The sequence below is a fragment of the Podarcis tiliguerta genome (assembly GCF_965153285.1).
Source record: "Podarcis tiliguerta genome assembly, chromosome: 11".
Classification (NCBI taxonomy): Eukaryota; Metazoa; Chordata; class Lepidosauria; order Squamata; family Lacertidae; genus Podarcis; species Podarcis tiliguerta.
The window spans coordinates 32946078-32971144 of NC_139544.1; the positions used below are offsets into that span (position 1 = coordinate 32946078).

General features: G+C 38.5%; 1 protein-coding gene across 13 annotated transcripts in view; it reads left to right on the forward strand.

The window, feature by feature from the left end:
• Positions 1–25067, forward strand: part of SSBP2 (single stranded DNA binding protein 2) — a 116370-nt gene that overhangs the window by 57363 nt on the left and 33940 nt on the right. For 10 of the 13 annotated variants that reach the window (XR_014503086.1, XM_083404236.1, XM_083404241.1 and 7 more), the window contains one exon: positions 16732–16821. The exons of the other annotated variants lie outside the window; for them this stretch is intronic. Coding sequence is in view for 9 of the 10 variants with exons in the window: in XM_083404236.1 (XP_083260362.1) it covers positions 16732–16821 (90 nt within the window). In the remaining variant the exon portion in view is untranslated. The remainder of the gene's footprint in view (positions 1–16731; positions 16822–25067) is intronic. 13 annotated transcript variants of the gene reach the window in all.

Genomic DNA, 25067 nt, shown 5'->3' on the forward strand with positions numbered 1-25067 from the left:
GAGCAGGGTGGTTGGCCACCCCCTGGCTTAATGTGATGTACACAAGCCACCCTTGTTCTCAAATTTGTACTGTCGTTCTTTCCCTGGGTGCCTTGAAGGAGGAGTTCAGAAGCAAGTGATTTCCTTTACTGTGGTTTCTGCAATTGAGTCTCTTTAGCATTAACTTAATTTCAAACGAACGAAGCTCAAACGATGGTTTCTGATTTTTTTATTATTTTTTTAATGAACTGTAGCTATTGTTAATCACAGTTTCAGGATGCTAGTGAAGCCATGGTTAACTAAAATGGCAATTGTGAACAGAAGAGATTGGGCAGAAGGGAAATGTGCATCCATTTGTATCAGCTTTTTCAGCTATCTGCTTAAATAGGGTTGCTATATTTCAAAGAGTGAAAACCCGGACAGAAAAGTTGTTGAGCTTTAAGAATCAGATGAATGCCGAAGATGCAAAGAGGCGGAGGGAACGTTCTTTCATATGTGGTGGGCTTGTGAAAGGGTAAAAGTGTATAGGAAATGATCAATAATGAAATGAAAAAAATGTTCAAAAGTACTTTCCCAAAAATATCAGAGCCTATTCTGTTGGGGATAATTCAGACTGAAATTCCCAGGTGTCAAAAAAGGTTATTTTTGCATGCTACAACTGCAGCCCGTGTTTGGTTAGCCAAAAAATGGAAAATGATCAAGGTCCCAACCAAAGAAGAATGGCAACTTAAGTTGACAGAATATACACAACTTGCAGAGTTGCAGATTGGAATGCAACTCCCAGTTAGATAACACTTTTCTCTCATTTTCTCTCATTTTCTTTCTTGTTCTCATTAAGAGAACAAGAATAACATACATTTAAAGAAGATTGGAAAATGTTTATTGAATATATGGTAAATAATTGTGTACAGCTGAAAACACTGGCAGCATCAAGATAAATTCAACAGTGTAAATAAGTTTTTATGGATGCAGTAATGGAATACTGATTGGTATAGTTTTTGAAAAATATGCAGGGAATTATGTGTAAAGTGAACCATGGAAAGAGAAGAAGGGAAGTCATTGATATCTTAAGGATGTAAAATGAGTATTTTAAATTGTAAAATAGAAATATATATGAGAAAGTTTTAGATATCTGATTATTTACAATCATACATAGTCAACCATCCTCTCTCCATTTGCTAAATAATCTTGTCTGTCTTTAATCACATCCACATCATAACAATTAAAGCGCTCTTATACCACTTTAACCGTCATGTTAAATCCTGGGAACTGTAGTTTGTTAAGGGTTTTGGAACTGCATCTCTCTGAATCCAGCACCCTTAACTATACAGTTCCCAGGATTCTCTTACAGTGGTATAAGAGTGCTTTAAATGTATGGTTTGTATGTGGCCCTAGTCTGTAAAAAATGTACAGTTTTACTGCTGACTATAGTAAATAATAATAATAGTGTATATTACCCTCATGCATAATATTACAAGTGTGCATTTTTCAGAAGCATGTCACTATATTGAAAGTATTAAATATAGTGCTTGGAATTAGGGATGCACTGAACAGCCTAATTCCATCCCACTTAAGTCTCATTGGTGCTCAATCATAGGTTCATTTTGTGGTAATTCTTTTTTTAAAGAATGCATGGAAGTTTTCGTTTTAATTGTGCACATTTTGTATGTAGTTTTCACTTAAAAATGTCCCTTTGAAAAACAACAACAGCTGCACCCCTTTCAATGCATTCATCCATAAAATATTTATTTTAAATGCATTTCTTACATAAATAATACCTATTTTTGTGTGCACTTTCTGCACACAAACTGCAGCACAAAAATGAGAGAAAAGTGTTATCTAACTGGGAGTTGCATTCCAATCTGCAAGGTTCAGGAGTGCCTGATGGTTCATTGAAAAAAGCAAACCAGATTAATTCTACTCCCATCTCTGCTTGGAATTGACAAGCTGAGGTCAGTTCCAAAGTGTTTTATATGAGCTTCCTTGTTTTAAGAGATCTCTGATGTAAAAACCTACTCAACTTTGATCATAGTATGATTCCAGTATAGAAGCAATTAGATCTGAAAATCGTATGTGGTAAACAGATTGGGGCTAGGAGCAGAGATGCCGTGGGTACGTACAATGACAGGAAATAACTTGCTATATAGATTATGCAATTAGCTAATCAAGTTTTTATGTTTACAGTACAAACTGTTAATGGCAATGCAAGGAAATGTTTCACTTCTACAATCTTTTAAAACCCAGATTCAATTAAGAAAATTGTGGTTCTTATAAATACTTTTAGTTTAAACGATAGTCGTATAAAAATGCAGAAAATTAACAAGATACTCAGTTTTGCAATGCTGCCCCATAGGATATGTTACTTGAAACATAAAGCCTTAATAGCTGAAACATCTGAGAGCGGTGTAACAAATCATTATATTATGGGTTAGCTGCCATTACTAACACTATTTTTCATAATTTTAATCTAACGGCAGCATCTTCTTCTGATTCTTATGTCCCACAGTCGTTACACTAATGTGCTTCCCCTTTATTTAGGAAGTGTCTAATGGTATTTGAGGGAGGGAAAACTCATTAGCTTCCTTCCTGGCTAATGTAATTTTTATTTCCTGTTGTAACTGTGGCCTCAGCCAAAATCAACAATGAGAACAGAAAGCACCAACGTGTACAAAACATTTGCTCATTTGATCAGAAATACATTATATAAAAACATTGTGGATAGTCATCTATTTTTTTAACCACATCTTTTAGTGGGGTTTTGTTTGGGTTTTTTTGCTCATTTTTCTTGGGTATCTTTTTGTTTCAGCTTTGTCATGATATTAGATAGTTCAATATTATGTGTTATTTTTATCACACATTTCCATCAATAAGAAAGATACAAATTCAAGACGGGCATCTTACTCTTTCCTTGGCTGACCTCAGAACCTTTCTTGCTATGTTAGGCTGTCAGCCAAGATTAAAATAAAGGGTGGGGGAGGGAATTTTCCAGTGATCAGGCCAGGGTGCTTTAGGTTCCATGGCGGACAAAATAATGGTTTCACTCAATATCTCTGTGCTGTCAAAGATAACTGTGACAGGTAAGCAAAAACTAGAGCAAACTGGAAAAAAGGAAACAAAAAACAGCTACAGGCTTAGAGAATTGGTCCTCTATTTAGAATCTTTCGCAGATTGAATTCAGTGGTAACTTGACAGTATACTTTGCTAAAGTTGCGTAATATCACAGAGCAGAAAAAATTGAATTAAACCAATTATAGTGGTACCTCGGGTTAAGAGCTTAATTTGTTCTGGAGGTCTGTTCTTAACCTGAAACTGTTCTTAACCTGAAGCACCACTTTAGCTAACGGAGCCTCCTGCTGCCGCCGCGCTGCCGCCGCACGATTTCTGTTCTCATCCTGAAGTTCTTAACCTGAGGTAATATTTATGGGTTAGCGGAGTCTGTAATCTGAAGCATATGTAACCCGAGGTACCACTGTAAACGAGACCTGAATCTCACATTTTCTGTGCATATCATATGCAGAACATGTCAAGAAAAGATAAAATATTTGGTATCCCTTTTTGTTGTGTGCTAACAATATTGCTTTAAAACTGACTGAAAATAAATGTCATTTGCTCAATTTTTACTTAGGTCATGAAGTAAAGTATTAGATACAAATACTATGATTAGGCAAATTGTAAGCTCAAAGAGAAACTTCTGTTCTTAGCCTTCTCTTTTCAGACAATAATACCATTTGTTAAGTGCCTTCAATTCAAAATGCTGTATGGTAACATAAAACAGTAGTACTCATCTGAAATTGTGGGGTATATGTTTTTTATTTGACAGTGTTCAATGCAGAGAAAACAATGATTTGCACATACCTTGCAAAATCCCTTTATTATAACGTAAGGTAAGAATGGAGAACCTGTAGCTTTACCAGTGTGGTTGGACTTAAGCTCTCGTCAGCCCCAGACAACAAGGGCAGTAGTCATGGATAGTGGGAGCAGAGCCCAGCAACAACTGGAGGGTCACTTGTTTCCAGTCCCTGATCTGCCATCTTGATTGCGGGGTGCATCAGTAGCCATCATATGGGGGGCAGGAAGGGTGTGGAGAAGGGGAGACCTATCTTAGTCATGCTCATTAATTTCAGTGCATCTACTCAGAGTAAAACATAGCTAAATACCACCCCAAAAATCTAAAAATTGAAAATGCATCCGCTACTCCAGAAGAATACATACATGGATCTTGATGGCCCGCTTACATGGATTGTATTCATGCTTCTTTAAAATCAGGTCCGTTGTTTCTTTTTTAAGGTCCTTTAATGGTGAACCATAAAGGTCACCAGCGTAAATAAATCCTTGCTACTGCTAAGGTTCAGGGAGGTTACAAAAGTAAAGTAATTGGGTCCTTTATGCATCTTTAATTTGAATGCTGCATATCCAAAGTAACACTTAGTAACACTTAGAAGTGTTCAAGCTTCCAGTTGATCCAAAAGTTATTGACGTCAACTGTAACATTTCTTTCTTACATAACTTGTAATCAACAAATGTTACCTGATGCTCACTATGTTGCCATCTCCTCTCTGCTTCAAAACAGAATATTCCTCATCTGGGAATGTAGTGTTATCCCTTTGGAACCTTCTAATTTTTTTCAGAGAAAACAACTTGACTCCCTAATGACTAGAGGTTCTAGACATTAGGGGTGTATATTTAATGGCATGGAAACCAAAGGAAAGTAGTTGACTGACACGAAGAGTAATAGAATCATAGAACTGTAAAGTTGGAAGGGACTGTGGGGGTCATTTAGTCCAATCCTCTGCAATGTAGGACTCTTCTGCCCAGCATAGGGCTCAAATCTGTGACCCTGAGATTAAGAGTCTCATGTTGAATGCTGTCTGATAAAGTTGCTTCTGTCAATGGAGACTTAATTTATACTAGACAGAATTCCTGTATAGAAATAAGTGGTGCAAGTTAATAAAGAGCACAGTCCTAAACTTTTGTGCAGTGATAGCTTTCTGGCAATGCCCATCACATGGGATGCAAGCTCTGCAGCAGCAGAGCTGAGGCTTTATGTATGCTCCGTACTAGGCTCCGTACTAAGTTAAAAACAGATTAAAATACACGTCTTGATAAGGCTTGCCAAAACAAAAATCTTTTAGGCAGGTGCCAGACAGAGTACAGTGAAGGTTCTAGTGTATAGGTGCTGCCACACTAAAAGATTGACTTCTTACACCTGTGGAATGAGCATTATGTGGCACCTGTAGCAGCACCACTTCTGCAGTTTCAAGTGGTCAAGTGGTCAAGTAATCTCTCTGCCCATGTCTAACTTCAACAAGGCCTTGCATGGTTCAGCTATAGCAGCACAATTCTTGCATTAGTGTACTCATGCAGTCTTGATTCAGCACATTATGTTATTGCAACAGACCACTGTTAGATCCACTTTCAGCCTTGCAGAGTGGACCATATATGTTTGGCTAGCTGAAACAAGGCAGTTGTGGTAACTACAAACTATTTCTGTAGTATATAGCGCCAATCTGCTTTGTCTAATAGGAGCATAATTCTTGGTGCTGACATCTGTCAGAGTTAACAAAGTAGAATGGTGACCTATATTTTGTGCTCACTTGTAGATGAACCAGCTCCCTTGTACTTGAATCTTACAGTTAGAATCATATATAAGAATATCTTATCCCTTATAAACCTAATTGATCACTGCTCTCTGTAGGTGAGGGCCTCCTGTAGACACCTTATCTGCAGGAGTTCCATTTTGCTCAATATACCTGTAGGACTAAGATCTTTAATGTTGTGGCAGCTACCATTTGGAATTTCCTTCCCTTGAATATTAGGTAGGCACAGTTTCTGTTGTCTTTTCAGCCCTACTAAAGACTTCCTTCGTTCAGCAAGCCTTTTAAGATGAGAGCTTTCCCAATCTGCATCTATATTGGAATTGTTTTTAGGATAGGTATGTTTGTTTGTCACCTGTCTGCTGCCCTGGGCTACTTTGAGAAGAAGGGAGAGATATAAATTTAATTAATTAATTAATTAATTAATTAGAAATCCTATTGGTAGTTCAGTTAATCTTTTTGTCTTAATGGTGCATGCATATCAAGTATGCCATTGGCTTTAAAGCAAATGGAGCAATTATTTTTATCTGTAATTATTATTTTATGTTGATTCTGCCCTTATTCTAAGGAGTTCAGGATGACATAGAACCTGGTCCCCCCACTTCCAAGTCATTTTTATTGTTGCAATAGCCTTGTGTGGTAGATTAAACTGAGAGATAGTGACTGGCCCTAGATTACCCAGTGAGTTTTATGACTATTAACTTCAGCCCAGGTCTCAACACACTATAACACTCTGCCACATTGGGTCTTACTCTTTCTTTTCCCATATAAGATCTTAGTTATGCTGCTGTACTTTTGGTCCTTAATATATGGTGATAAAAGTGTTTTTTCATCTAATGAAACCTGGGAATCAATTAAACTTTAAATGATACAATACAATTCCAAAGCTAAATAGGTTCTTGAGCACTTCATCTTCTCTTAAGAAATTGTTGCTTGAAATAAGTAATGAAACTACCTCATAAGATGTAAGCAGTGAATATTCAAGTCTTCAGTGGCAGTTAAAAATGTAAAAATGTTGATGCATAAAATTTGGAAGTTCTAATTATAGCTGGAATGTGCTTAGTGTTACAAAACCTGTGATAATAATTAATTCTCTAAGGAAAATGAACCCCTACAGATAACCACTCTTGGGATATAGTATTAAGCGAATGACATGATTGTTTGGAAGTTAAATTGGTAAACTTCTCTAACAAACGTATATGAGTGTGGAATTTTGAGTAATCTTTCTGGACTACCATGTTCCTTTCTGCTGGTCATCCTGAGTCTGACATGATGGGCAGTGAATACCTAAATTATTATTTTAAGTAAGAGTAATTATCTTAGTTATTATTTTTCTGTAGAACAGCATATTAGTATATTGCGTAACTTGGAGAAGACTTCCTGATGGCCATCAATTTCCAGGGACTTAATCTTCTATATTTGTTTTTAAGGATTTTTTAAAGTATCCCATCACAAGCGAACATGGGGAAAGTCTGTTTCTTCATCACCCACAGAATTATGACAAATATCTATGACAGGTTCAAATATGGGCATTCTGTTATATTGCACTGTGGTATTTATTGGTGCACCCTGTTTTTATCATATACATGCTGCTGCTGAATCAGGTTTTATGCTGTTAAACGTAGATCTAGTAGTTGATGGGCAAAACCTATGTAGACATCCTCAGGTGATTAGAGTATAAGTAAAGAAAACCATTAGAGCATATTATTAAGAAATTTGTCGGTTAGGCTTGCCTTTCATAATGACAGCTTGGCTTGGTGCCCATGATGATGATGACCACCACCACCACCACCACCACAACAACAACAATAATAACAATTTATTATTATACCCCACGCATCTGGCTGGGTTTCCCCAGCCACTCTGGACTACTCCCAACCGAATGTTAAAAACACAATATAGCATTAAACATGAAAAACTTCTCTAAATAGGGCTGCCTTCAGATGTCTTTTAAAAGTAAGATAGTTGCTTACAGTGGTAACTCGGGTTACAGACGCTTCAGGTTACAGACTCCGCTAACCAACAAATAGTACCTCGGGTTAAGAACTTTGCTTCAGGATAAGAACAGAAATCGCATGGCGGCGGCGCGGTGGCAGCAGGAGGCCCCATTAGTTAAAGTGGTGCTTCGGGTTAAGAACAGTTTCAGGTTAAGAACAGACCTCCAGAACGAATTAAGTTCTTAACCTAAGGTACCACTGCATTTCCTTGACATCTGATGGGAGGGCCTTCCACAGGGCAGGCACCACTACCGAGAAGGCCCTCTGCCTGGTTCCCTGTAACTTCACAGACAAGCAGCTTTTCTGAAAACTAAAATGCAACTTTGGTGCTTAAATCTGGTATGTTCCTTGATGTTCATGGATATTGCTAAAGTTCCTGAATTTTGTTTCATTAGGATTGTGAGTCTTTGTTTAACTTTCAGATGTAAAACTAGCCTATTATTTCTGATCATCTTACCTTTTGATCTTAGGAGCAAGGTGAATATAACATGGAGAAGCTTTTCCTTGATCTCATAATTTTATAATTTTAGAAGTTAATATGATAGCTTCTATAACATAGAATAAAAAGATGAAATGCCACTAGAACATGAAAAGTCAAACATTTACATTTAACTGTGATAATTTTAAGAGATTTCATTGTAATCAGCATTTTATATCAATGCAGCTTAATAAAGTAGGGCATGATCCAGTATCTTGCAGTCTGTCACTGCTCCATATGGGTGGCATTACATTTTGTGACCCCATATATTATTGCTGCTGGTTCCTGGTGTCTTGTGTGTGTATGTGGGGGGGGGGGGTGTTCTTCTGTAAATCCCCATTCTGTAAGGTAGCAATGAAAGCCCTCCATGCCTTCTGAACCAGACAGCGCAATTCTGAGATCTAGGTTACTAGTAAATATGAACTCCCAATATGTCCTCTTACTTTCCTCCAAGTGTTTATTTCAAAATGTAACCATAAATTCAATCTAATTTATGGACCCTAGCTTGCTGGGCTCAGCCTGGGAAGTAGGGTAGCCTCTTTTCAGAGCCTAGAAATCTGACTCTGTAGCTAGGAGCAGGTACTACTCTGATATGGTGACCGCCTCATCAGAAAATAGGAAATTACAGGTAAGCAAAAAATAAATAATTTTTTTACATGCGATTTATTCTCCCACCCCCCATGTACATCAGTGTGCTCGTAATGATGCCTTTAAAATAAATAAATGAAACTGCCACAAGCAAGAATGAGCTACTACAACAAGCTTGGCTCCATCTCCCTGCCAGAGGCTTCTATAACTCGTGTAAGCCTGATTACCCTCTCTTGCAGCAAAAGGAACTTAATTCTGTTTCCCCACCTGCTTTTTTTCTAGAATGTTACTAAATGTTAAATTCTTCCCACAAACAGTGCAAGGCTATGTATCTGAATGCATTTTTGTTTCTTAACAGGTAAGGTGTTTATGTTTAGCCACAAATATATTTTTTTAGCATTTTTCATAAAATATATCAAAAAGAATATTATAATGTTCGAAATGAAAGCCATTCATTGCAATAAAACTCCATTAAAATATTGAGGGGACTCCTTCCAGTGACTTCAATAGAAGGTCATTGTAAGTTAAATGGAAGCTATTCAGTAGTTATGTTGTAGAGGTTCAGCATGGAGGAAAATATTGCTGTGAGTATTGTAGTTTCCAGCAGATAGAAGCAATTTTGATCTCAAAAGAACTAGAGGGCAGGAAGTTAAGTGTTAATTCTGGGAAGGACGTATTTATTTGTAGTGTAACTGTACCTCATTTTTAAACTGTAGCGCTAAAGGTCTTTAAATACTTTAACATATCAGTGCCATAAACTTGACAAGTGTAATACTCCCAGGCTGCAATCCTATGCTCACTTACTCCTGTTATACACAGTTTATAATAGCATGGTGAATTTAGCTGTGTGAATTGGACCTATGTGATATTTCAATGCAAATGAAATACTTTACCTCTGCTCACTACATTGCTCTAAGTAATGGCATCTTAATATTAAAGAGTACTGCACTGATTCTGTAAATTTGCTGTAGCTGCCATAACAGAAACTGTAGCAGCACTGAAAAAGCTGAAGCCACATCTCGTACTGAGAAAGGCAGGAAAGATGCTCTGGCCTGTTCCTAATTTTTTACATAAGAAATCCATTGCTAAGAGGGAGAGAAGGAGAGAGAGCGACGTGGGCGGGGGGGGGGGGACCACACAAATGCTGAGGAACCTCTACTCTCTTACAGTATTTGTTGGGCATATGCCTGATAGCCACTGATTTAAATTCTTATGCCGATGTCTGAAGATGGGATGCATTAGCATAATATTTCAAGTTGTGCCGAAACATTTTATGCTACTTTAGACACTGCAGTCTAGTGAAGTTTGTGGAAGCCGACCTACCTGCTCCCTCCTCGCTATGGCAGCCCCGCCCAACCCCCACAAGATACTATAGGGAACATTGGTATACCCTGCAGAATCTGGAGGACTATAGGAGAATGGAATATCTTAAAATTGGGTTGAGACAATGTCAGCAAACAGATCCAGATATATATGTGAACTTACTTTACTATGGTGAGATCTTCATTATGAGGAGTACTCCATTCCTGTTGGACAATACAATTGCCATATATATTAGTTACTACTGGTTGTTTCCACAGGGTTTTTTCTCTTCCCCAGTGATGCTTCATGTGTCGAGGTTAAGAAAGGTATCTACATATATAATAGGGGAGTATTTTCTATAAGTCATTTCCAAATAAAATAATGACTATTCTACAATCTTAAATGCCAGTTCTTTTTATACTGCATTCCTGGAACCTGAGGAATGAATTATATTTCAGTCAGCTTACTATTTTATATGGAATGGCAAGGTACACTACATTTAAATCCTGCAGCTTCTCATATTTATGATATTTTGTATTATGATGTTGTTAAGGCCATATATCAGGATTTTTTCTACACAGTCTTGCATCTTTCACATTTGTCTACACGTTCTAAAAGAACAAGTAACTGTCAGTTTAGGCATCATTAGTTATCTGTTGTTAACAGCTATTAGAAATTAAATGGGATCCTGTGGGGTACACAGGGTTCTGTCTTGTCCCCAGTGCTATTTAATATCTCTGTGAAGTAACTGGAAGCAATCAATAGGAGATTAGGGGTGAGGTGTCCCTAGTATGTTGATGGCACCTGGCTCTATTCCTCTGTAATATCTGAGTTAGGAGAGTCTACGCAGGTCCTAGAATAGTGCCAGGATGCTATGCTAGGCTGGATGAGGGTCAGTAAACTGAAATTGCAACCTGACAGGACAAAGCCACTATGGTTGGGCAGTTCCATTGTCTGGGAACTAGACAAGTTGCCTGTTTGTGGTACGGTATCCCTCTTGATAAAGGGACAGGTAGTTTGGGAAGCTCTTACATCCAGCATTGTTGAGGGAGGCAAAAGTGTCCTTCCTATCGAGCAGCACCTTTTACCAATTCTGGCAGGTATTCAACAGCTGTTCCTGGACAGGCATAGTCTGGCCACAATGATCCATGCAATGGTAACCTCGGGGTTGGATTACTGCAATGCACTGTGTGGGCTAAAATTGGTATGGAAGCTGCAGCAGGTACAGAATGCTGTGGCTAAGATGTGATGTGGAACAGCCTGCTCAGAACACATTACACCAATTTTGAAAGACTGCACTGACTGCATGCATGTTACCAAGCCAGTTCAAGGAACTAGTAGCGTGGCTATTTTGTCCTCCCCCTTCTAGCCTCCAGCATCACCCACATGCTGCTCTGCAGGGACCTCCAACAGATAAGAACAGCTTGTCAAAAGGCTGCAGGGGGAAGGAGATTTTTTTTTGGAGGGGGAAAGGGTCCTACCTCTAACTCCAGCACAGCTGAAACTCCACTGAGTGTAAGTGTGGTTTCAACTACATATATTTGCATATTTCACACTAATGTTGACTGGCTTAAAATAGATAATATCTAAAGTCTATCAAAACTAACAATCAAGTTTCTTCACTTCTGCCACCACCTGTCTAGAGTTGTCTGGTCCAAAAATGTTAGAAACTTTCTCAGAAATGCAAAGAAACACTTAGGTGGACCTTAGCTATTCAGCTGTTTCATCAACTGAATAATACATTGGCAAATGTCTCCCCAACTTAAACTGATGTGGTCACTGTGGCAGAAAACGGAATCCCTTTAAGATGCAAGGTTCCAAAGCTTTGTAGGGCTTCTAGATTAAAATCAACACTTCTTGGTCCATAATCAAATCATGGATTATAGCAACTTTAATACATTAATTAACTTAATTACATTTGTTAATTAAAGTAATTAAGCTTGCATTAAACAGCACAAAGCAAATAATTGATTCTCAGCTAACCGATAGGCCAAGTTCCTGAAGCCACTAGATCTGATTCTGTATATGATAGGGCTCGTTTTTGTTCCATGTTTCTGCATAGGTTTATACTTACTTAGTTATTTTCTTCATCTCTTATTTGGCTTTCTTTCCTGTTATAATGTACTGTATAAAGAAGGTGGTAGCTTATGGCTTAGGAAAAGAAAGCTATTTCACTCTGCTCTGTTGATAGCCTACTGTGGTGGTGCTGCTGTTCTGTTTTGCTCACCTTAAGCAAGTAGCCAGGATAAAAGAAACGGGCTCTCCCGTAGAGGAACACATTCCAAAGGATTATACTTTTCCCACTTGTTTTTCATTGGCATGGATACCTGGGCCATACCTAGAATCTATTGCATACAAAAAGCACAGCCATGCTTCCTCTCATGTAGGGTGACTTTGAGACTCTGTCCTGACATAGCGCATATGGAAGGCATTGAGGCATCGCTCCTGACAGCTGTGAGTTACCCACGACTCACTTCCATAAAGTCTGGAAGAACTTCACCTTGGTATTGGACATTGGATCATATTCTCCCATACTCTCTTGGAGAGGCGAGCTATTGCCATAGCTGCCTTGCCAATATGCTTGTCTAGTTCAGTGTCAATGGAGAGGTTGCTGGTTGTGGTGGAACCCAAGTAGACAAAATTGTCTACCACCTCAAGCATGTGACTACCAATGCTGATGCATGGAGTGCTAGTGATGTACAGTGGTACCTTGGGTTAAGAACTTAATTCGTTCCAGAGGTCCGTTCTTAACCTGAAACTGTTCTTGACCTGAAGCACCACTTTAGCTAATGGGGCCTCCTGCTGCTGCCGCGCCGCCGGAGCACAATTTCTCTTCTCATCCTGAAGCAAAGTTCTTAACCCGAGGTAATATTCCTGGGTTAGCGGAGTCTGTAACCTGAAGCGTCTGTAACCTGAAGCTTATGTAACCCAAGGTACCACTGTACTGACCCAGGATGTTGGTCTTCATCAGAGCTGCAGACACTGAGGAAGCTCTGCAGAAGCTCATGAACTGTTTTGCCCAAGCTTGCAAGGAGTTTCAGCCTTAACACCAGCCTGACAAAGAAGGTAAAAAGGTAAAGGACTCCTGGATGGTTAAGTCCAGTCGAATTTGACTATGGGGTGCGGCACTCATCTCCGCTTTCAGGCCGCGTTTGTCCGCAGACAGCTTTTCCGGGTCAGTTGGCCAGCGTGACTAAACCGCTTCTGGTGCAACGGAACACTGTGACGGAAGCAAGAGCGCACAAAAATGCTGTTTACCTTGCCGTCGCAGTGGCATCAATTTATCTCCTCTCGCTGTTATGTTTTTGAACTGCTAGGTTGGCAGGAACTGGGACAAATCAACCGGAGCTCACCCCATTGTGCGGATTTGAGCAAAGACTTAACATCCTGGGTCAGGACATCACCAGCACTCCACTCATCAGTTTTCATATTCAATCAGCAATTTCACTTTAGGTTTCTTCAAGTAGGCTAAGACACAGTTACTATTCCTTCTCCCTGACTAGGACAAGCTTTAAACCCTCACCCATGTAAGATACCTGCAGCACTTCCAATTTTTCTCTAAATAGAAATAATACCCACTTGTGAGGGTAGGTAAACACAGTTTTGCAGAGAAAGCAGGCACTGGAGTGCAGTGGCCGAATTTAGGCTCTCAAATCTCAGCGGCGCCCTGTGTGACACTAAAATTCAGTTCTTCCTTGCACTCCATTCTCCAGCACTGCTGTGGCACCCCCTGCAATGTGGTGCCCAGTGCGGTCATATGGGTCACACTACCCTAAAACCACCTCTGTGGAGTGGGAAGGGTTCAAGCTCCCCATATCCATTTTTCCTAAACCCTAAATTATTACTTCCTCCTAAATGTTCTTGGATCTCAGCATTATCTGCTACTGAGAGCCATGTGATGGTACCTGTGTCAGGTTTATGTTGCCACTAAGAGTGTGGTAAGACTAAAGCAAAGCATGGTATTTATTGGTGTGAAAGGAGATATTAATCCCACCCCTCCAGCTGGGTCTATTCTCCCTGAAAATGGGAATAATGCAATCTTGCAATGCAGTCACAGCCAAGACCTCAGATGCAGACCTTTAAATATTTCTAGAACCAACAAGACCTAACCCTCGCTTCCATAGTAAACCATTTGCTAATTGCCCCCTTAGTCATTTAAGTTTATTTTCATCCTGCAACCTATGGATTGTGTTTGCTTTAATTCATGTTACCTTCTTCCATAATGCAGTTCAGGAAGCTTGTTCTCTAAGGACCTTTGTATTACAGCTGTGGCTTTCTTGGGAATCGTGATGAGCTCAGCAACGTCTGCCTTTAATGTTCAAAACAATCATTGAGCAATAAAAATTAGGGCTCTTTTTGCAATTATTGATTTTGTACTAAGATGACTATCTCCCCTTCCCCTTGAAACTCATAAAATTTCAAATAGAAGCTTAAGTTGTTTCGTACTGCTAATCATAGTAGAAGGCTTTGAGGCATATGATGTTTGTTTTGTATGTGTTTAGCACAAAAAGAAGAGCATTGACCAGACAATCTTTCAATCTAAGATTATGATAGATTAAGCAATGTTGACACTTCCATTCAGATTTTTCTTTGTGAAATTTAGGAGCATTTTAATGGCTTACTGATTACAAATTGGTGCTGCTGTATTAAGATTGATATGGAATGTTTCATTAACCATATATCAGAAGAGTCTCTTACTTTCACTTTCTTGTAGGCTGGTTTAACTTCTTAAATTAGTCATGTAAAATGTCTGCCCATGGAAATCAGTATCACACAGATTTTCCAAAGCTGTAACCATAAACCAGACCTAACATATCTAAGCTCTGGGTTACAGAAAGCATTGCAGTTGCCACATAATGCATCTGCGTGGAGCTTCACCTCTGATCTATTTTAAAAGGTCTTTCCATGAGCTCTGAACATGATACTTGAAATGGCCTAAAGAGGACCACTTTGGGAGGTATTGTTGAGGCACGTTCAAAACAGTTTTTAGTTCATATTTCTTGATCTGGGGATGCATGATTGTATTGCAGCCTATTTTGCAAGCTTTGGTATCGAAATTTCTTTAAGGAACCCACTATAATGCATTCAGTGAGTGTTTGAAATACGTTGTACGCCAAAAGATAGCATTCAGTTTTGCCTGTGCTTTTTCTTGTCATACCACTTTAGTTGGCAAGAGTTGCAGAATTTAATGATTGAATTGCTAATTAGTAGACAAATTTTCAACTTGAAAAATAAACAAGCATTGTACATTGTCCTGCCCCGCCCCATTTTTGTTTAACCTTGGAGGGGGGGGGAGAAATGCTTTATGCCAGCCTAATCACATTTAGTTTCTTATGTTCTTGGAATTTCACTGCACACTTTCTTAAGCCGGACATTATGTCAAAAACTTGGAAATGTATTTTGCAATGTTCTTCTACATACAGGGTGCAAAAGTGACATCCAGTGGCCAGTTACATTAATTAGAATAAGTTGTATTCCATAGGGCAGATTTCAGCAATTCATTAATAAAATGAAAGTAAATCTCCTTAAGTTTTATGCTCATAGGATTGTGCTGTCAGATGTCTTTGCATTGCTTCAGTCTCACACAATTACAAAATGTTCTGTTCAGATGAAGACTTTAGAAATTAAATCTAACGGGAGGCATAATAATTTTTGTAGTGGATCCCTGCTTGTTCTTCATCAGGAGCTTTATTTCCTATTTGCTCAGTTTGAAGGATGTCTAAAGGTAGCTAATTTCACCCTCTGTTTCACTTAGGAAACCTAATTTCTTTTGTTTGTTTCAAAAATTAACATCTTTTTTCGCCAAGAAGCATGGGGAAAATATTGATCTGTTTGTAAGTTAATCTTATTTTAAAGCTTTTGGTAAACTTTCAACATCATAAGGTTATATTTACAACATTATTACCAATAGAACAGAATACCCCACAAATACAGCACTGAAGTGTAGAAATGTTCATTCTGACAGAATTTCAATTTTTACACATAGTGAAACTGCTTTACAATGGCTGTGGAAGACAGTGGAGACAAAGGGAGGGTTCATTTTCTCCCTTCCACCTGCCTATCCATGCAGCGTGTTAATTTTCCCCATCCTAGTTCTTGCTTTACCAAAATTCAGCATGATCCAAGTTCAGTTGGGTCACTGGCTCTTTTAAATTAGCCTAAAAGTAGCCACAGTGGCTCGTGAGGTAGACCAGAGCCATAATGCTTGGGGGACACAAAAGGCTACACCCCCCAAAGCTATTTTATGCCACAGAAGGGAGCAGGAAAAAGACTGGTACCACATGGGTACCAAGCTCATATTGCAGCTGCTTTTAAGCAAAGAGCAGGATGTAAATAGATCATGTCTGGTTCAATCTGCAATGTTCTTAACTGTGTTTGGGTCTTGCCCATAATGCCATGCCCTGCTTTGAATATTGACTGCTTCGGCTGACCCATGCTTATTCCTTGTTTTGTACAGAAGCTTAATTTTGGGCAGAGTTGTAGTAAAAGCATATACAAACAGATGGTTGAACTGGGCTTCAGTTAAGCTAAATTAGTATTAAGATTTAAAAATCTGTAGCTCATTCCATGTACAAGTGTAAGGCAGCCATTTAGTCAAGGAATTTAAGTTTGAGCTTAACAGTTTCACTTGTGTATTTTGAAAATGAGGGCTAATGATTAAAAATGGAGGAAACTATGAAAAATGTCATGCAGAGAATTCCTTTCTGCCTTGCCACACTGTGGTCAAAGTAGTATTTTGGTTTTATGCCTATTGTGCAATGACAAAGGTTTATTTTCCCTTTGTTCTTTTCAGAGCGCTGCAGCAGCTCCCAGTCCAGTGCTAGGAAACATTCCCCCAGGAGATGGCATGCCAGTAGGTCCTGTACCACCCGGTTTTTTTCAGGTATTCAGACAAATTATGAATTTTAGGACTTAGAAATGGGTCGGTAGCATTATTTGGCACTGCCAGAAAAGAGTATCACTTCAAATTCTGTATAAAATGCATCGTATTTAAGAACAATAGCGGGTGGGATTGGAATTAGGACAGGTTCAGTGATGAATAAAAGGCAAACTTTAAGCTGTTTTATGTCAGGAGTTGGAAATTGTGAAACAGTGCAGTAATATTCACTGTTATAGAATATTAGATGTGCAATAGTTCCTTAGTCTAATTATGTAATAGGGGAGGTATTTTCTACACTCCCATAAGGAACTGGTTACTTAATAGTGTCTTCTAATTAGAATCCATCTAACTGAAATAGCATTATTCTTATACATTGCAGGTTAGCAGTGTTTTGGAAGAACAGTAAAATAATGCAAATTCAAACTAGCAGTTTGAAGTTCAGAAACTCTAGGAAGCTGTTTCTACTCTTTAACAGGTAGCTATGTAAATCTGTGTATAGGTGTGTTTTTGGTCTGCTCTCATATCAGCAGTCCTGCTACTAATTAGTTACGTTAAGATTAGTGAGAAAAACATTAGGTTAGGAAGCAAGTTACAGAAAGCTTCTTCTCTGAAAGACAGACTAGAAAACCAAGTTATTGGGAGTGTACTGCCTTCATTGACTGTTTCTGACTTCAGGCATAGAGCACAATAATTCAGGGTACACCATAATATATATTATGTTCTATTGTATAAGTCAGAGAGAGGTGTTGGTTTACTTATTGTAACAGTCTGATGAGCACAGAGGGAAGTGCCACTAACATATATTGAGGAAGAGTCTGCTGATTGGCCTGTAGCCTTTTCAAGCAGAGATGGAGTTGTGAAACTGCCCACAACTGTGGTGTACTGTTCCCAGGCTAGAGAAAAATGATTGAACAAATTTTAAAAAATTAAAAAATAGTATTTTCTATTAAAACATCAATTCTGGTAAATGCCATCTCTTTACTAAAAGTGAAAACAACGAAAATGCCGCCACTGGAGTGGGCTGAATCTGTGTGCTTTATTAGATGTTTCAAGTGGACAGATTATCAGGGAACTATAAAAACTATATCTTATATATCCATTTGAAAATGTTCAGTGATAGACTATTTTTTAAATATAAAAAATTAATATAAAGACAAGTTTGGACGACTATGCAGGTTTTCTAAAAATTGTCTAATTATCATAAGTAAAACTGCAGTACTCTGGAAAGAACTTGTGTTATTTGGACCCATGTCTTTTAAAGGCTTGTCCTCTGTTCTTTTTCCACCTGTGTCTACCCTTTGGGATTTCCTTTCTGTGTGATGCTTCAGATCCTTGATAATACCATCCAGTTCATTTAACCACAACCTATGACCCTTGAGGTTTTTTACTGAAGCAAAAGGATTAATTCCATCCTTGTATAAAAACTGTAGTGATTTGAGGATTATATTGTCCATTTGAGAGCAATTCTTTTGTCTCTCCACTCTTCCGCATTTGGTAACACAGACCAGTGAAATTGTTGGTCACTTACCCAGGAGTAAAGAGACCTACTCTGGGCTTATTCTTCGGAATTACATTGCAACAAAGAACAAGGCTAACATAGAAGGGAGCTTTTCTCTATTAGATACACATTGTTGAAATTTAACACCAGGAGGTTATGTTTCTACCAGTGCAATTTGTATGAGATTGATGGCAAGGATTATAGTTTTGAGGTTTCTGCTGCCTTTTTGGTGTCTCAGTGGTGTTGTTTGAGTATGCTTATAAAATTGTGTTGTTGATTGTGGTTGGTGGCCTTTTTGGATAATAGAGTTAATCTTTATATTGGTTATGCTATTTTTACTTAAAATTGCACTGTTGCGTGGATTTTAGCATTGTTTAATTATATTTATATATTTTGATGATTTCAATTCTTTAAAAAGTGTTTTATGGGAGTTATTCAACTAGATATATAGCATTTTATTTTTTTAGTAATGCCCATGCCACTCAAAATGCACGAGGCCTAATAAAACCACTTTTTTCAGTGCACCTTGTAGGCGTCTGTCTTTGTTGCTTTGGTGTTAATACCTCCCTCCTCCTTTCCTTATTATTTTTAAATGATCTGATTTTAAAAGCAAATTGGAATTTAATTCAAACATATTGAAGGCTATACTTAAATGCTTTCGAAATTGAATCATCACTACTTTTTTCCATTGAAAAAAGTATCTTACCTTAGGTAAGGCGTCATAACTAAATGCAATGCAGAACATGGGTCTGGTTCACCCATCACACTCAACCATGATTTGGCATAATGTACAAGAGTAGGAATGACTGGTCGTGAGCCTTGGGTTCACCAGCCCTCTCGTCTTCTCTTCCTCGTTTGTTTTAAACTTAACATAGTTAATAATAACCATAATTTATTGGTCCAGATGACATGAAAAGCCATAGATGAGCAAAAAGAGAGCTTCCGAAATTCTTCTGGCCATATGGGTAGACAATGGGATGGAGACCATACAAACTGGATGTTTACTATTGCTTGTTCCTGCTTGTGTTGTGTCACAATAAAACATTCAGTGTGGTGTGGGTACATGAATGCAGCAATGGTAGTAGTACTAGACATGGCACAAGGGTTTCAGACAGGAGCCTTTCCTGGAAGATGCTGGAGACTGAAGCAATGACCTTCTGCATGCAAACCATTTGCTCTGCCTCAGGCTGTGATATTTTGCTAGAACATTGTCACTCCCTAATGTAGTTTAACCCCTTTTCATTGAACACAGAATTGTTCTAGCGCTGTTCAGTCCTTAGCTGCAGTTAATGAGCTAGCATGACAGACACACCACTCTCCCTTTCCCACACATATAAAATAATGAGCGGCATAGGTCCTCTATGCAGACAATATACACAACAACAATAATAAAGCTGTAGTCACACTTAAAGGACTTAATGGAACTGTTCCAAATTGTCTTAGGGAAATCTTCTCTCCTGCCACCCAGAACAAAATTGGAACTGTTTTCACATTAGGTTTGACTCACTGTCTAAACACAGTTCTACAAAGTTCTATCACTGCTAGTGGTGCAACAATAAAATGGCTAGCACACAAATCCAAATTGGGATTCCTGCATTTCAGGGGGTTGATGATCCTTGGGTTCCCTTCCAACTTTACGATTCTGTGATTTGATCTGCATATTTCAAGGCTTCCGGTTCCACTCTGCCTTAATGGCGGCAGACCCCACGACAGCGGGGGATCATTGGTGAAGAAAAACAAGGATGATTGAGGGTAATTATCCTTGAAAATTTTCCCCAGGGACAGAGGAGAATGGGGTTCACTCGCAGTTCAACTCAGTATCTGGCTCTCACTCTGGCATGAAATGCAGGGGGCAGGGAGTCGCTGTGTACAGATGTACTTTGCCTGCTGAAAACACTCCAACACCACCATTAAGAAGCAGAGGTTCTCCTGTTAATTAGAGCTTAAAGTACAGGTGTGTGCTAGAAGAGATGAGATCACAAACTACAGAACAAAACCAACTGCGAGGACTTTAAGTTCTGAACTTGATAAGACTTCATTCGTTGCAAAAGACATGGAGGGGGGAGCCTACGATTTCTTTATTTAAAGTTTTTTTCTCTACATTTATGATTTGGCAACCCTCCTCTGAGTGTTAGTTCAAATTATATTTGTACACACGAGGATGGAAGAAATTGGATTATAGATATGGAAGATAACATTAAACAGAACTGTGTGTGTAGGAAAAAGGGAGGGAAACACTATTTTGCAAAAGGTTTACAATGGAAACTTAGAGCTGACTCTTCCCCATCCTTTATTATTTATGGAGTGAACTGAATAACACTAAGAGGACTTGGAATTGAATTTGGTAGTATAATTGCTTATATATCTTCAGTTGGAAGGAAAGATGAAAGGAGTCTGTGAACTTGTCAAGGAACTGATAAGGTTCAGTACTGAGTGATCTGCAGTTTGACAGACCACTCTTCTTCCCAGGCTGAGAGGGAAAATGGTAAAAACAGGTTATTTATTGGGACAGAGTGATTTTTGCAGCTGTTGTTAAAGTTGCAAAACAACGAAGCATAGGACAGATCAATGGAGAAATTTCTGGAACAACAATGGGATATCAGCTCCGCCCAAGGCATGATGGATAACAGCAACAACTGGGGGAAAGAAAGACATAACATCTTACAAGGACAGGAAGAAACACCACGGACAGAATAATTGCCACACACAGGAAGAACAAGGATTGAGTTTGAGTTCCTCACTTGTAGTTTTATAAATCATTTAATATGTCAACACGAGTAGAAGTTATTAATATCTCAGTTGTTATATAAGGGATTATTATTCTGACTGGAATGTAATGGAAATTATTAAGATTTTGGAACGCAGAAATCAAGCAAATAATTAAGCCATCAGTTCTAGCATGAGGGGGGCCACTTTATCTAAATTATATAATTTGATATGTGAACGATTGGTATTTATAATTGTATTATAAATTGGTATTGTTATATTGAGACTATTATTGGATTGTAATTGAAAACTAATAAAAATTATTATTAAAAAAATAATCTGCATGTTTCAAGACACTGATAATTTCTGAAAACAGCTTAATCTAAAGGGGCATTGCCATATTACAGGGATCTATTGTCTAAATAAGTTTAACTTTTCTTTCCTTAATATATTGATCGATATAACAGTTGAGACTATAAAATTATGCACTCATTCTGCTTGGGGAAACTGTAATAGACAACAAAAGAAAAAAAAAGTTTTCACCAGAAAATACCAACTTTGAAGAAACTGGTAGATGCCAGTGGCACTGAAAGGTACATAAAAGAACAGATGGGCTATATAAAGCTGAGTAAAGTATCGGTCATCAGGAAGGTGCAATGGGTCTCTTATGATAGTCAATTTTAATAATAGGCTAGTTCAAAAACAATGTTTCCAGCATAGTTAAAGGGGAGATGTCACCATGTATTTTATTTTAATGTATTTTTAATCTCCTGTTGGAAGCTGCCTAGAGTGGCCGGGGAAACCCAGCCAGATGGGCAGGGTATAAGTAAATAATAATAATAATAATAATAATAATAATAAAAAAAAAAAAACAAAAAAAAACAAACGGAAATTATTGTGAGCTCCCTGACTGACAAAAGGCAATACCTCATGTTTTTTTTGGAATAGAAAGTAGTTTTCAGAAATGTATTCCAGGGAACCCTAGGATTCCTTAGAAGTTTGATAAGAAGGTGGACAAACTTTTTGCAGTGGCAGCTAGCTCACAGTTATCAACCTTCCCTGGTGATGTGTTGCTGCAGAAGTGTTGGATGTTCTTTAAACTTCCCTCTCAGTTTGCACAGGTCTCACCGGTGCTGTCTGTACTGTGCCCTAAATTGTAGGTGTATAGCAAAAATCTTGGCAGCATCTTAGGTTTCTGTGGCACACATTCTCATCAGGTTTCTGCATACAGAGCTAATTTTGAGTGCAGTTTGAAATTTCCACAAACATATGCAAAGAAAATAGCTATTCCGCATGTGGATTCCTATTTCACATAACTAGCTGTGCTCATTGCTTTGTGTATTGCTTGCATATTTGCATACAGAGCTGTACAAGTGACCTTTGAATCATGACACCCAACTGTTGGACAGAATTGGCCAAATACTTTTAGACTGCATATCCTTAATTGCTATTATTTTTTATTACTAACTTGAAGTATTAGGCACTTAACAGACTCTCCTAACCACTTACTGCAATTTCCATGTTCTTTACTTTCTTGAATAGTAAGACATACTAGGTTTATTTCTGAAAGAAGTTATTGAAGACTGACTATGTGACTATAATGACAACTATATAGGTAGCAAAGAACAAGCAGCCACACACATAGTGATGGCTTTAAAGTAGTGATAGCATTCATCTACCTTTTCCCTCCCACATAAAGATCACATAACCAAGAAGGTTGCTTCTTACCAACCAGTAGCAGGAAGATTTTTTCCTGTGCGCAGGATCCCTGCCACCTTAATACACAAGAGCATAAACGCATGGAAAAAGGGAGTGAGACTGTTCCATTGAGAACCTTCGTGTTGCATTGCACTGCATTTATAAGAGAGGGGAAAGTAGAGGAAGAAATGAGCTGGAATGAGCCACAGGAGAAGCGAGACATCTGGGGCCATCATTTTTAGAGATGCTGAGCTTGCACAAGTAGTTCATAGTTCTGATGCTCAACACATGAGGGAAAAAGAATCATTGAAGGAAACATTTTCAGGCATTAGGGATTGCAGTCTCCTGCTATATGTGCTGTTGGCTTTGAGTCTAGGACGTTGTGAACTAGTATGTGTGGGGAATTCATGCTGGGGCAAAAATACTGAAACCGATTTCCATGTTTGTTTTCTGTGGCTGCTACAAAAAAGCCATTTCCTGTTCTAGTACCTCTGCCATTTTTGCCATAAGGGGCAGCCTGTGCCAATGTGCAAATGCTACACTTTGGACCATAGGATGCAGTACAGAATCTAAATATCATTCTTCACAGCAGGCACCACCAAAACAGATAGAAGCTTTCAGTTGTGGCTAATATGTAATATGTGAATGAGCATCAAGTGTAATCAGTATGTGATGTTGCCACATGGCTGCCCTAGCCAGTGGTTCTATATTTAGTTCTTTCCTGGTGCTTCCAAGCCTCATGTTGACAGGTATGTGCTGAAGGGCAGGGGCCAGGAATATTGGCAGCTTCCACACCACATGGTGCAAACTGCTTAAATTTCACCTGTGGAAGGGAATCTTGTAGTTGTACTAACCCCATTGTATATGCTTAGCAGTATAAGGCCTGTTTCATGGGTTATTCAATAGCTTTGGGTTATAATTCCAAACACCGTCAGGAGTAAGCCCCATTTAACACAATGGATTTTATTTCTGAGTAGGATTGCTCTGTACAGATTTTTTTTAAAAAGAGAAACAAATAGAAATGAGGCAGAACTGGGCTAAACAAAAACTACTCATCCAGCTATTTATCTCAATTTCAAAACCCATGTCCATTATTTGACTTCGGGGGTGGCAAAAGTTCCTTTTGAAATTGGTGTTTGAAATGACTTCAGTGGAATTGTGCCTCATTGCACGGTGTGTGCATGTCTCCCGATTTGCTCTCTTGGTACATGTGGATTTGCTTATGCTTACAACAGGTAGTGATATAACCTCGTCATGTGTCAGGAGGCAATGCCACAATGCTTCCAGTACAGAACTTTATTGGTTACGTAATAACACATAATGTTATTAATAGAAGTCATTGCTAGTCACAGCGACATTGGAGGCAGCAGCAGCAGCAGCAGGGGCAACGGCTCCTCACTGCTGAGCAAAATTGTCAACTCCTTGCCATTTGAGGAATTTCCTTTAAACAAAGGACTTTCTCAAAAAGAACTCTTGAAAATACCCGTGATACTGCAATATTGATGAGGAACACCACTTGGTTCTGAGCAGTACTAGGTAGAAAGGAAATAGTTACAATTAATGAAACCGAAAGATGGCAAATTGGCACCACTAGGTGAAGCACATGGTATGATGACACAAACATATCACTCCGATGTGGTAGCACCCCAATTGTAGAATATCCTTACCCTGCCTTCTGGGGTGCAACTGATACCCACATTATTTACTTTTTAGAGGCCGTGGAACATACCTCTTTCCATGGTCTTTTACAGGGGTTTGATACAATTTAGCCGGCTGGAGGTTAATGGATAGTATGTCTGCCCTTTTAAGAAGATAGCACAATGTTGTTGTTATTTTATGTTGTCTCTCTCTGGGATCGTGAATAGATGAAGAGTGGAATGGGAATGAATGAATAAAAATGAATAGAAAATACTCCCATGTAATAGCCAGTTGTGCATTCCTTCTAAAGATTTCCGAGAATCAGATTTTAGCCACTTTTTAAATAATAATTATCTCTCTCTCTCTCTCTATATATATATCTATATATATATTAGCCACTTTAAAACAGAATATTGAAAAGGCCGATAGCTTTCTATTTTAGAAAATTTGCCTGTTAGTGATTAGGACTGGGTTTAAATAGATTTCATTTGCTCCCAGATGTGTCTGCTGCTGGACAGTGTCTGCCTTCCAAGCATTAGTCCAAATCTGGTGTTAGAGCAGTCATATTTGTATATGCAATTACTATTGTTCATGTTGTTTGCTAGTAATGCTTATTGCAGTACCTGAGCCTCAAACTCTTGACCTATCTTTATTTGGCCCAACCCTCAGTGATGCATGACTAGAAAATGGATAGGGGAGAAGGCAATAT